General features: G+C 48.0%; 1 protein-coding gene across 2 annotated transcripts in view; it reads right to left on the bottom strand.

The window, feature by feature from the left end:
- Window positions 1-100: 100 nt before the first annotated feature.
- Window positions 101-13,182, bottom strand: part of LOC115124113 (protein eva-1 homolog A) — a 240,956-nt gene continuing 227,874 nt past the window's right edge. For both annotated transcript variants that reach the window (XM_065008645.1, XM_065008646.1), the window contains 2 exons: window positions 10,906-11,097; window positions 101-3,502 (listed from right to left, as the gene is read on the bottom strand). In XM_065008645.1, coding sequence (XP_064864717.1) covers window positions 3,123-3,502; window positions 10,906-11,097 — 572 coding nt within the window. In that variant the 3' untranslated portion in view covers window positions 101-3,122. The remainder of the gene's footprint in view (window positions 3,503-10,905; window positions 11,098-13,182) is intronic.

Here is a 13,182-nt window from a genome sequence, read left to right as displayed (position 1 = left end):
GCGCGCAATCTTCATGATACACAACAGTAATAATGGGAATGAAATATTTGTGGTAGATTCACATAGGTACAAAATAAAACAACCAATGAGTCAAGATCTTATTTTCAACACAGTTTATTCCAAGCGAAGGAGTCATATTTTGGTCTCACCAGCTATTGCCATATTGTTTTGTCCCATTGAAACGCAAACAGCTTTTTCAATATAAAAGCATTTAAATGATTGCAGTTGAAGTGAAGATTATTCACTGCATTCTCAACTCCCCTCTCAGTCAAGAAAATCCCAAACTTCTTATAATAAACCATGATACCTATAGTTCAACCCAGTGCAACAGAACTGGATGAATATAACTTATATTAACAACATGGTCATTACAATAAACCTGACAGATAGTCCTATGGTGTCCCATGAGGGACAACACTAGTCTTGCTGCCCACAGTAATAATTTGGAAGCTATTTCACTGGTAGACAATTGAAGAGATTGTGTTCTGTACTGTACATACATTCCTACATGATAACAATTGCAATGTATTTGAAAAAAATGTACATAGATTTGAGCCATTTCCTAGCTGATCCTAGATCTGTTTTACTGTCTTATCAAGTCTTTATGGCCATTGGCATGACACAGCACAACATTATCTGGGACCTGCCTCACCATTTAAACATGGACAACACACACACAAGCCAGTTTGACAAAGTGAGAAACATAACATGAGAAACATGGAAATAAACATGATTGGAATTGATTGTTTCATAAATTCATAATGATTGGTTGACTCAGGTGACTGGGGTTTTCTTTTCCACCAATATACATCCTTGTTGCCAGGTAAGGCACTGCACCGTGAATATTATAACATGTAAAAAACAAGCTTATTAAATCACTTGACCTCTGAGTTTACATTGTATTTTTTTTATATATATATTTTTTATGCTGACACATCTAGAGCATTATACTGGGCCTGAATTCATAAAGTCTCAGAGTAAGAGTCCTGGTCTAGGATCAGTTTAGCCTTTTAGATCATAATGAACAAGATTACATGGACAGGGGGAGGGGTAACCTGATCCTAGATCAGCACTCATACTCTTGAGACACTTGCTAAATACAGGCCCTGATCCCCTTCTTAGGAAGCAAATAGAAACGACCATACACAGAAACACTAGGGGTTCTGTCCAAAATGGCACCCTATTCCCTATGTAGTGCACCACCTTTGACCAGAGCTCTAGCCAGAAGGAGTGCACTATAAAACAAATAGGGTGCCATCTTGGACATACACCTAGGATTGCATCCCTGAGGTGCCAGAAAAGCTTCAATCGCCACAGTATAAAAATATGTCATAATAATAAATGTAAAGAAAAAAAATACACAATAACAAAAAAGACTTTAAATATTATATAAAATATATTTCATAAAGGGTTTGAGATGAATTCCAAAAAAAAAAACACATTTTGAGTTCAAAGTTTAAAAGGCAGCGTCGGTTGAACGTGGTCATTTCCCTCTTAAGTGTTACGCTGTGCATTTCACTGTAAGTGCTATGCCTCTCCGAAAACCATTCACCCATTTAAATACTGAAGGGTGAGTGAGCATGAATCAAGCTGCCCAATTCTCAGTATCCACTAGGCAACAGTGGAGTAACATTAGCAACTGTCCTTAAATTTACATTTACATTTAAGTCATTTAGCAGACGCTCTTAAATCACCTTTCAGGCTTTACAGCCTAAGTATCCCAAGATCCTCCACTTCAGAAGGGTGTGAGGAGGTCAAATGCGAGGCTGTGCAGTTAAATGACCTTCCACCTTCAGCCTCCACCAATGACAGGCGGGCTCCGGTCCAGCTTACCATGCTGACAAGGAGGAGCTTATTCTCACTGCAAAAACAGAGGCGTCTTTACTCTATACCAGGGCTGACCAACCCTCTTCCTGGAGATCTACCGTCCTGTGGGTTTTCAGTCCAATCCTCTTCCTGGAGACCTACTGTCCTGTTGGTTATCAGTCCAATCCTCTTCCTGGAGACCGACTGTCCTGTAGGTTTTCAGTCCAACCCTCTTCCTGGAGATCTACCGTCCTGTTGGTTTTCAGTCCAATCCTCTTCCTGGAGACCTACTGTCCTGTAGGTTTTCAGACCAACCCTCTTCCTGGAGATCTACCGTCCTGTGGGTTTTCAGTCCAATCCTCTTCCTGGAGACCTACTGTCCTGTAGGTTTTCAGTCCAACCCTCTTCCTGGAGACCTACTGTCCTGTTGGTTTTCAGTCCAACCCTAATTTAACACACCTGATTCTACTAATTAGCTGCTCAACAAGATCTTAACTAGCTGAATCAGATATGCTAAATTAGGGTTGGATCGAAAACCTACAGGACAGTAGATCTCCAGGAAGAGGGTTGGACTGAAAACCTACTACAGGACAGTAGATCTCCAGGAAGAGGGTTGGACTGAAAACCTACAGCACAGTAGATCTCCAGGAAGAGGGTTGGACTGAAAACATACAGGACAGTAGGTCTCCAGGAAGAGGGTTGGACTGAAAACCTATAGGACAGTAGATCTCCAGGAAGAGGGTTGGACAGAAAACCTACAGGACAGTAGATCTCCAGGAAGAGGGTTGGACTGAAAACCTACAGGACAGTAGGTCTCCAGGAAGAGGGTTGGACTGAAAACCTACAGGACAGTAGGTCTCCAGGAAGAGGGTTGGACTGAAAACCTACAGGACAGTAGATCTCCAGGAAGAGGGTTGGACTGAAAACCTACAGGACAGTAGATCTCCAGGAAGAGGGTTGGACTGAAAACCTACAGGACAGTAGGTCTCCAGGAAGAGGGTTGGACTGAAAACCTACAGGACAGTAGGTCTCCAGGAAGAGGGTTGGACTGAAAACCTACAGGACAGTAGATCTCCAGGAAGAGGGTTGGGCAGCCCTGGTCTAGAGTACCCACATGGACACAGACTGACAGAGGGAGATACCCAGATAGAGGGTTCCAAACCTTCGCAGGTCCCCGTCAGGTCATGGGGCCCCATTCCCAAAACCCAGAGGTCCATTTGTGGTCCTACACATCCCATCTCAAGTACTGCGCTCCAACCTTCACAGCCCCCACCCCCCATTTCTAGATCTAGTAGAGGTTCCTTTACGGTCCTGCCTCAGTAGTAGCGGTTGAGGCTGCGCGTCCCGGGTATGTCCGGCTGACCGTTCATCCAGATCTCTCGTATGATCCTCTCCCTCTCCTCCAGCCGCTGAGCTCGCTCCAGCTCCTCCGCTGATGTGAATACATTCATGTTGAGAGTGCGCTCGAAACGGCGGTGGCGGCGGGCCGACAGGTCTGACGTGGTGTCTGAGTCAGAGTCTCTGGAGTCGGATGAGGAGTCGGAGGGCCGCGGACGCTTCTTGGTGGTGGTGCCGGGGCGACGGCGGGGTTGGCAGTCGGTGCGGCATGAGATCTGGACGACCAGAGCAAAGAGGGTAAAGAAGAGGCCCAGGCACACGCCACACAGGAAGTAGAGAGCTGCACGCTCTGGGTGGTCTGCAGACGGAGGAAGGGGAGGAGAGAGAGAGAGAGAGAGAGAGTGAGAGAGCGTGAGAGAGAGTGAGAGAGCGTGAGAGAGAGAGAGAGAACGTGAGAGAGAGAGTGAGAGAACGTGAGAGAGAGAGTGAGAGAAAGTGAGAGAGAAAGGGAGAGCGAGTGAGAGAGAGTGAGAGAGTGAGAGAGAGAGAGCGTGAGAGAGCGTGAGAGAGCAAGGGAGAGTGAGAGAGAGAGAGTCAAAAGGCTTATAGTTCATAAGTAGTTAATTCATTTCAAGTACAGTTGTTGCCTTTGAAAGCAATACATTATTGAACTCTGACTTGCTTAGCCTGTTTTGCTGCCTTACACAACTGCTCAGTGAAACATTTTTGAACACAGAGAGATTGGCTTGAAATGAAAGCATCTTCAATTCTGCTCCCATGACCACAGGGAATGTGACAGACAATAGTGGTTAAATCACCAGAGAAGATCACACAGGCTGATAGAGAGAGAGGGAGGGAGGGTGGTACCTAGCCCTCAGGCCTATGTACAGTACAGTGTGTGTTGTGTGTCCTGTATGGTAATCTGACTGTGTCCCCTGTATTGGAAAGGGGGATACCTAGTCAGTTGTCCAACTGAATGTATTCAACTGAAATGAGTATTCCACATTTAACCCAACCCCTCTGAATCAGAGAGGTGTGGGGGACTGCCATAATCCACATCCCAGTCTTAGACGCCCGGGGAACAGTGGGTTAACTGCCTTCCACAGTGGCAGAACAACATATTTTTACCTTGTCAGCTCAGGGATTCGATCCAGCACTGTGTCCCCTGTATGGTTATCTGACTGTGTCCCCTGTATGGTTATCTGACTGTGTCTCTTGTATGGTTATCTGACCGCATCCCCTGTATGGCTATCTGACTGTGTCCCCTGTATGGTTATCTGACTGTGTCCCCTGTATGGTTATCTGACTGTGTCCCCTGTATGGTTATCTGACTGTGTCCCCTGTATGGCTATCTGACTGTGTCCCCTGTATGGTTATCTGACTGTGTCCCCTGTATGGTTATCTGACTGTGTCCCCTGTATGGCTATCTGACTGTGTCCCCTGTATGGTTATCTGACTGTGTCCCCTGTATGGTTATCTGACTGTGTCCCCTGTATGGCTATCTGACTGTGTCCCCTGTATGGTTATCTGACTGTGTCCCCTGTATGGCTATCTGACTGTGTCCCCAGTATGGTTATCTGACTGTGTCCCCTGTATGGTTATCTGACTGTGTCCCCTGTATGGTTATCTGACTGTGTCCCCTGTATGGCTATCTGACTGTGTCCCCTGTATGGTTATCTGACTGTGTCCCCTGTATGGTTATCTGACTGTGTCCCCTGTATGGCTATCTGACTGTGTCCCCTGTATGGTTATCTGACTGTGTCCCCTGTATGGTTATCTGACTGTGTCCCCTGTATGGTTATCTGACGGTGTCCCCTGTATGGCTATCTGACTGTGTCCCCTGTATGGTTATCTGACTGTGTCCCCTGTATGGTTATCTGACGGTGTCCCCTGTATGGCTATCTGACTGTGTCCCCTGTATGGTTATCTGACTGTGTCTCTTGTATGGTTATCCGACGGTGTCCCCTGTATGGTTATCTGACGGTGTCCCCTGTATGGTTATCTGACTGTGTCCCCAGTATGGTTATCTGACGGTGTCCCCTGTATGGTTATCTGACTGTGTCCCCTGTATGGTTATCTGACTGTGTCCCCTGTATGGTTATCTGACTGTGTCCCCTGTATGGTTATCTGACTGTGTCTCCTGTATGGCTATCTGACTGTGTCCCCTGTATGGTTATCTGACTGTGTCCCCAGTATGGTTATCTGACTGTGTATGTGGGTCTACTTCACCAGTAAGTGTGTTTATTTGGCCGTACGAGTAGGAGGTAAAGAAACAGGAAAGACTTCTCTCTCCCTCTTTCTCCTCTCCCTCTCCTCCCTCCCTCCCTCTCTCTCTTTCTCCTCTCCCTCTCCTCCCTCCCTCCCTCTCTCTCTTTCTCCTCTCCCTCTTTCTCCTCTCCCTCTCCTCCCTCCATCCCTCTCTCTCCCTCTTTCTCCTCTCCCTCTCTCTCTTTCTCCTCTCCCTCCCTCCCTCCCTCTCTCTCTTTCTCCTCTCCCTCTTTCTCCTCTCCCTCTTTCTCCTCTCCCTCTTTCTCCTCTCCCTCTTTCTCCCTCCCTCTTTCTCCCCTCCCTCTTTCTCCTCTCCCTCTTTCTCCCCTCCCTCTTTCTCCTCTCCCTCCTTCTCCTCTTTCTCCTCTCCCTCTATCCTCTCCCTCTTTCTCCCCTCCCTCTTTCTCCTCTCCCACTTTCTCTCCCCTCCCTCTTTCTCCTCTCCCTCTTTCTCCTCTCCCTCTTTCTCCTCTCCCTCTCCTCTGTGTGTTTTAGCAGCTGGATGGAGCAGGTGACAGACGAGGGTTATACTGTGTGTGTGTGTCTGTGTGCCTGTGCGTGTGTATGCATGTCTGTGTGGATATACACTGAGTATACAAAACATTAAGAACACCTGTTCTTTCCATGACGGAAACAGAATCATAAAACACGGGACAAGATGTTAAAAACTGTCCATTGTGCCAATAGATGGAATGCACTCACATGAGATTTGCCGTGATGTTGACAGAGTGGCATGGGAGGTTTATTTCTTAGACTGGGTTAAGATGTCCATTTTGGGACACATCCTCAGTAGTGTGCCTTCGAATCAGTGGGTGTTTCGGCCTTTAATCACTAAACACCCTCATCAAAGGTGGCCAGCTAAAGGGTGATAAAGCCTTAGCCTTAGCTTATGCCCTCCTCAAGTTGGAGGGATCTGAATTGGGTTCTCAGGTGGGGGTGGGGGTTCATGAAGTTATAGCCCAGCAAAGGTCCTTCCGTTTGATCCAGATCCACTGGCTGCCTCTTTCAGCTGCTTGAGAAACTGCTCTGATGGTCTGCCGCAGAGCCTGTCCATGGATTCCAAATTCTTTCAGCAACCTGATGGTGGAAGAAGCCACGAATCCTCTTGCATCCCACTTCAACTGGCCAGACTTTTGCATTCCAGCCACGCTGAGTTGCATCTGCTGCCAACTCTGTGTAACGCAGTTTCTTACGCTCGTAGGCCTCTTCAACAGAGTTTTTCCACAGGACTGTGAGCTCTATGATGTACAAAGCCTTTCGTGAAGGGGACCAGAGTACCATGTCAGGCCTAAGGTTGGTAGAAGCAATCTCAGGTGGAAAAATTAGTTGCTGGCCAATATCGACAAGCATCTTCTAGTCCCGGGCCATGGCTAGGTGTCCAGTTTCTGGCTTCGTAGGAGGATGCTTGGGCCGTTTCTGTCCCTCCTGGCTGCATGTTGTTGTTTTGACGGGATTGCTTGTTTTTGGAGGTAATGAATAGGTTGCACTCCTCTTGGTCTCAAGTGCTGCAGCCAGGCTCTTGAGGACCTGATTGTGCCTCCAGGTGTAGCGGCCTTGTGAGAGGCTGGTCTTGCAACCTGTCATTATATGCCTGAGAGTCGCTGGAGCTGGGCAGAGAGGGCAGGTCGAGTCCTCGCCATACCATTGATGTAGATTTTTTGGTGATGGAAGCACATCATAAACAGCTCTTATGATGAAGTTGATGTTGCTTGCCTCCATTTGCCAAAGCTCACTCCAGTTGATCTTTCTCCTCTCCAGGCCTTCCCACTGCGTCCATTGCCCTTGTTTAGCAAGAGAGACAGCCTTTGCACTTCTTGCAGTCTCCTCCTGTCTGTGCACCTCCTCGACCACCAGCTTCCTGCGTTCAGATGTTGTTGCCTTATGGAACGTTGGTTTGCTTGCTGCCAGGCCAAAGCCTCCTCTTCCATGCTGGATATTCCCCACAATGTTTTGGTGTCTCAGGGCTGATGTTGCTTGCTGCACAGCCTTGGATGATGTCCATTTCCGTCCAGTTTGTAGGGGAGGTGCAGCCTTGCTAATGGTCTGGTCTTTGGAGTCCTTCAATGTCATCTGAAGTCTTACTTTAGAGCACTTGTACTCCTCCGTTAGACTTGTAAGAGGTAGTTCAAGGACCCCTTTGTCATAGAGGCCGATGTTACTCAGGCATCGTGGGACACCCAGCCATTTCTTCACGTATGAGGTAATGGTTTGCTCCATCTTCTCCACTGTTGTTATTGGGACCTCATAGACGGTGAGTGGCCACATTACCCGGGGGAGAAGTCCAAACTGTAGGCACCAAAGCTTGAGCTTCCCAGGCAGTAGGGTCTTGTTGATGTTCTCAAGACCGTCGGCGATGTCCTGCCTTACTTGCTGCACTTGATCTTTATCCCGGAGGCTTTGTTGTACCATCTACCCAGACTCTTGACGGGTTTCTCAGACACTGTTGGTATCGGGTCATCTCCAATGCAGAACCTCATATCTTTAAGCTGTCCCTTGACTATGGAGATGCTTCAAGATTTGCTTGGCTTGATTTTCATCGGGGCCCAATTGATGTTATCCTGCAGTTTTGCAAGTAGCCGCCTGGTGCATGCTGCAGTGGTGGTCAGTGTAGTCATCTTATCCATGTATGCTCGGATAGGTGGGAGACAGAGCCCTTCCTTAGTTCTCTCACCGCCGACCACCCATCTCGATGCCCTGATGATGACTTCCATGGCCATAGTGAAGGCCAGAGGTGAAATTGTGCAGCCTGCCATTATGCCTACTTCCAAGCGCTGCCGTGTTGTTGTGAAGTCAGGTGTTGTGAAACACAATTGCAGGTCTTGGAAATAGGCCTAGTGTAGTGATGGGTTCTGGTACGTGGAAAATGTTGAAGGATTCCCAGAGGATTTCATGGGGAACTGAGCCAAAGGCATTGGCCAGGTCGAGGAAGATGACATAGAGGTCTCTCTTGTCCTTAGCTGTTTGGATCTGGTGCCAAATCATACTAGTATGTTCCAGGCAACCAGAGAAACCAGGAATGCCTGCTTTCTGTACAGATGTATCAATGTACTTGTTCCTTTCCAGGTAAGTGGACAGCCTCTGTGCTATTATACTGAAAAAGATCTTGCCTTTGACGTTGAGAAGGGAGATTGGTTGGAATTGACTGATGTCTGTCGCATCCTTCTCTTTCGGGGATTAGCACACCACCAGCCCTTCGCCATGCCTTTGGTATTATTTCCTTCTCACAGTGGAGAGGGAACCTCAGTGTAGATGAACCCCTCAGAGGTCTCAGTCACAGTGGAGAGGGAACCTCAGTGTAGATGAACCCCTCAGAGGTCTCAGCCACAGTGGAGAGGGAACCTCAGTGTAGATAAACCCCTCAGAGGTCTCAGCCACAGTGGAGAGGGAACCTCAGTGTAGATGAACCCTCTCAGAGGTCTCAGCCACAGTGGAGAGGGAACCTCAGTGTAGATAAACCCCTCAGAGGTCTCAGTCACAGTGGAGAGGGAACCTCAGTGTAGATGAACCCCTCAGGGGTCTCAGTCACAGTGGAGAGGGAACCTCAGTGTAGATGAACCCCTCTGGGGTCTCAGTCACAGTGGAGAGGGAACCTCAGTGTAGATAAACCCCTCAGAGGTCTCAGTCACAGTGGAGAGGGAACCTCAGTGTAGATAAATCCCTCAGAGGTTTCAGTCACAGTGGAGAGGGAACCTCAGTGTAGATAAACCCCTCAGAGGTCTCAGTCACAGTGGAGAGGGAACCTCAGTGTAGATGAACCCCTCAGAGGTCTCAGTCACAGTGGAGAGGGAACCTCAGTGTAGATGAACCCCTCAGAGGTCTCAGTCACAGTGGAGAGGGAACCTCAGTGTAGATAAACCCCTCAGAGGTCTCAGCCACAGTGGAGAGGGAACCTCAGTGTAGATAAACCCCTCAGAGGTCTCAGCCACAGTGGAGAGGGAACCTCAGTGTAGATAAACCCCTCAGAGGTCTCAGTCACAGTGGAGAGGGAACCTCAGTGTAGATGAACCCTCTCAGAGGTCTCAGCCACAGTGGAGAGGGAACCTCAGTGTAGATAAACCCCTCAGAGGTCTCAGTCACAGTGGAGAGGGAACCTCAGTGTAGATGAACCCCTCTGGGGTCTCAGTCACAGTGGAGAGGGAACCTCAGTGTAGATAAACCCCTCAGAGGTCTCAGTCACAGTGGAGGGAACCTCAGTGTAGATAAACCCCTCAGAGGTCTCAGTCACAGTGGAGATGGAACCTCAGTGTAGATGAACCCCTCAGAGGTCTCAGTCACAGTGGAGAGGGAACCTCAGTGTAGATGAACCCCTCAGAGGTCTCAGTCACAGTGGAGAGGGAACCTCAGTGTAGATAAACCCCTCAGAGGTCTCAGCCACAGTGGAGAGGGAACCTCAGTGTAGATAAACCCCTCAGAGGTCTCAGCCACAGTGGAGAGGGAAACCTCAGTGTAGATAAACCCTCTCAGAGGTCTCAGCCACAGTGGAGAGGGAACCTCAGTGTAGATAAACCCCTCAGAGGTCTCAGTCACAGTGGAGAGGGAACCTCAGTGTAGATGAACCCCTCTGGGGTCTCAGTCACAGTGGAGAGGGAACCTCAGTGTAGATAAACCCCTCAGAGGTCTCAGTCACAGTGGAGGGAACCTCAGTGTAGATAAACCCCTCAGAGGTCTCAGTCACAGTGGAGATGGAACCTCAGTGTAGATGAACCCCTCAGAGGTCTCAGTCACAGTGGAGAGGGAACCTCAGTGTAGATGAACCCCTCAGAGGTCTCAGCCACAGTGGAGAGGGAACCTCAGTGTAGATAAACCCCTCAGAGGTCTCAGCCACAGTGGAGAGGGAACCTCAGTGTAGATGAACCCTCTCAGAGGTCTCAGCCACAGTGGAGAGGGAACTTCAGTGTAGATAAACCCCTCTGGGGTCTCAGTCACAGTGGAGAGGGAACCTCAGTGTAGATGAACCCTCTCAGAGGTCTCAGTCACAGTGGAGAGGGAACCTCAGTGTAGATGAACCCTCTCAGAGGTCTCAGTCACAGTGGAGATGGAACCTCAGTGTAGATGAACCCCTCAGAGGTCTCAGTCACAGTGGAGAGGGAACCTCAGTGTAGATAAACCCCTCTGGGGTCTCAGTCACAGTGGAGAGGGAACCTCAGTGTAGATGAACCCTCTCAGAGGTCTCAGTCACAGTGGAGAGGGAACCTCAGTGTAGATGAACCCTCTCAGAGGTCTCAGTCACAGTGGAGAGGGAACCTCAGAGTAGATGAACCCCTCAGAGCCCAACATTAACCTCTTCTCTACTTCACGGTCAGCACAGATTGTGGTAATGCAAAGTTGCTGTGACGTTGTGTGAACGTTGCTGTACCTGCTATGTTGCTGTGACATGTGAACGTTGCTGTACTTGCTATGTTGCTGTAACGCTGTGTGAACATTGCTGTACTTGCTATGTTGTTGTAACATTGTGTGAACGTTGCCGTACTTGCTATAATGTTGTTGCTGTACCTGCTATGTAGTTGTAGGCTGCCAGTGTGCTACTGATGAGGGCCATGTTGGTGCTGACCGTCGTAGAGTTGATTACAGGGTTCATGTCCGGAGGCTGGGGGGCGCTCTCCTCCACTCCTTCCTCGTTCGTCTTCACCTCCCCAGAATAGGAGCCTGACTCTCTCCCTCGCTTCTTCTTGCCTGAAGGGATAACTAAGAGCATAACATCGGGATCAGATGCTATGATCACACACACGCGTTGATACAGTGATACAGCCAGAGAATCAAGGTTCATTGACTGAGAATCTCACTGAGTCAAACTGCACATCTGTAACTATTTCTGCCTAAAGAACACTTAAAGACAACCTCAATATGACTGCCAATGCATGATTTCAAAATGAAACATTTTATTTACAATACGTACTAAAGGTTAATTGGTTTCAAAAACATGCATATTTAACGTTGTACAGCTGTGTTTGTTTCAGTATGTGATCTGAGTGTCAAGCATGTGTGTGTGTTTTCCCAGAGTACTATGAGTGGACTACTGAGTCACCCAGTTCCTCTGTTGCTGTATCCTCCACGCTCCACATGCTTCCTTCACTACTCTGTCTATACTGGAACTGTTACTAATGGTGACTCAGATCTTCAGCATTCCACTTGGATCTGTCTAGTTAACTCTGACTCACAGCACTACGGGAATAGATCTATTGTGAGAATCACTGTGTTTGATCCTTTAAAAGCTGAAAACATGTGCACATGATCAGAGTGATTTCTCTCCCAGTTTAAGCTGCTTTCACAATATTTACCACAAATGTCATGTTCGACTTGGACTTTTTGATTCGAGGACTATTGAGTACTGTGAAATATCATGTCACTGGATTTAGGAATATGATTTAGAAATGTTTTGCAGTGTGAAGGTAGTATGAGACTGTAGTTTAGGAGTGCAGTGTGAAGGTAGTCAGACTGTAGTTTTAGGAGTGCAGTGTGAAGGTAGTCAGACTGTAGTTTTAGGAGTGCAGTGTGAAGGTAGTCTGAGACTTTAGTTTAGGAGTGCAGTGTGAAGGTAGTCTGAGACTGTAGTTTAGGAGTGCAGTGTGAAGGTAGTCAGACTGTAGTTTTAGGAGTGCAGTGTGAAGGTAGTCTGAGACTTTAGTTTAGGAGTGCAGTGTGAAGGTAGTCAGACTGTAGTTTTAGGAGTGCAGTGTGAAGGTAGTCTGAGACTTTAGTTTAGGAGTGCAGTGTGAAGGTAGTCTGAGACTGTAGTTTAGGAGTGCAGTGTGAAGGTAGTCTGAGACTGTAGTTTTAGGAGTGCAGTGTGAAGGTAGTCTGAGACTGTAGTTTAGGAGTGCAGTGTGAAGGTAGTCTGAGACTGTAGTTTAGGAGTGCAGTGTGAAGGTAGTCAGACTGTAGTTTTAGGAGTGCAGTGTGAAGGTAGTCAGACTGTAGTTTTAGGAGTGCAGTGTGAAGGTAGTCTGAGACTTTAGTTTAGGAGTGCAGTGTGAAGGTAGTCTGAGACTGTAGTTTAGGAGTGCAGTGTGAAGGTAGTCTGAGACTGTAGTTTTAGGAGTGCAGTGTGAAGGTAGTCTGAGACTGTAGTTTAGGAGTGCAGTGTGAAGGTAGTCTGAGACTGTAGTTTAGGAGTGCAGTGTGAAGGTAGTCTGAGAGACTGTAGTTTAGCTAAACTAAAGGTGATCTGAGGTTGAGTTGTTTGAGCAGTAATAGATCCATCCACATGCTGGTCTGATTACTGAGCTTCATAATGGACACTTCAGTCACTCAACCAACACACACTGTCTGTATAAATCCGTATATCGCCTTGTACTTAGCCGTATAAAGACTAGAGGTGGGATCACCCTGTAATCCAAAACGGACATGTGAGACAGACCGGGCCTATGTTAATTAGCTGTTCAGTGAAAACACAACGACTCAGCCAGTCAGACAATGTACACTGGGATAAACACAGAAATGGACAGTTGGCATGAGTTAAATGACCCAAACTAGTGCAGTGTGTGTGTGAGGGGTGTGTGTGTGTGAGGGGTGTGTGTGTGTGAGGGGTGTGTGTGTGCAGTGTGTGTGTGTGTGAGGGGTGTGTGTGTGAGGGGTGTGTGCAGTGTGTGAGGGGTGTGTGTGTGAGGGGTGTGTGTGCGTGTGTGAGGGGTGCGTGTGTGCGTGTGTAAGCATGTTAGCTGTCAAACACACACATGCTCGCACACACACACACACACACACACACACACACACACTTAGACCCCTAATTGCAGGATGTGATGTAGTTTAGAGAGTGGCACACTGCTGACT

This window comes from Oncorhynchus nerka, linkage group LG24, assembly GCF_034236695.1.
Source record: "Oncorhynchus nerka isolate Pitt River linkage group LG24, Oner_Uvic_2.0, whole genome shotgun sequence".
Taxonomy (NCBI): Eukaryota; Metazoa; Chordata; class Actinopteri; order Salmoniformes; family Salmonidae; genus Oncorhynchus; species Oncorhynchus nerka.
Note: the sequence above shows the minus strand (reverse complement) of the source record. Positions and strands in the feature narration are given on the sequence as shown.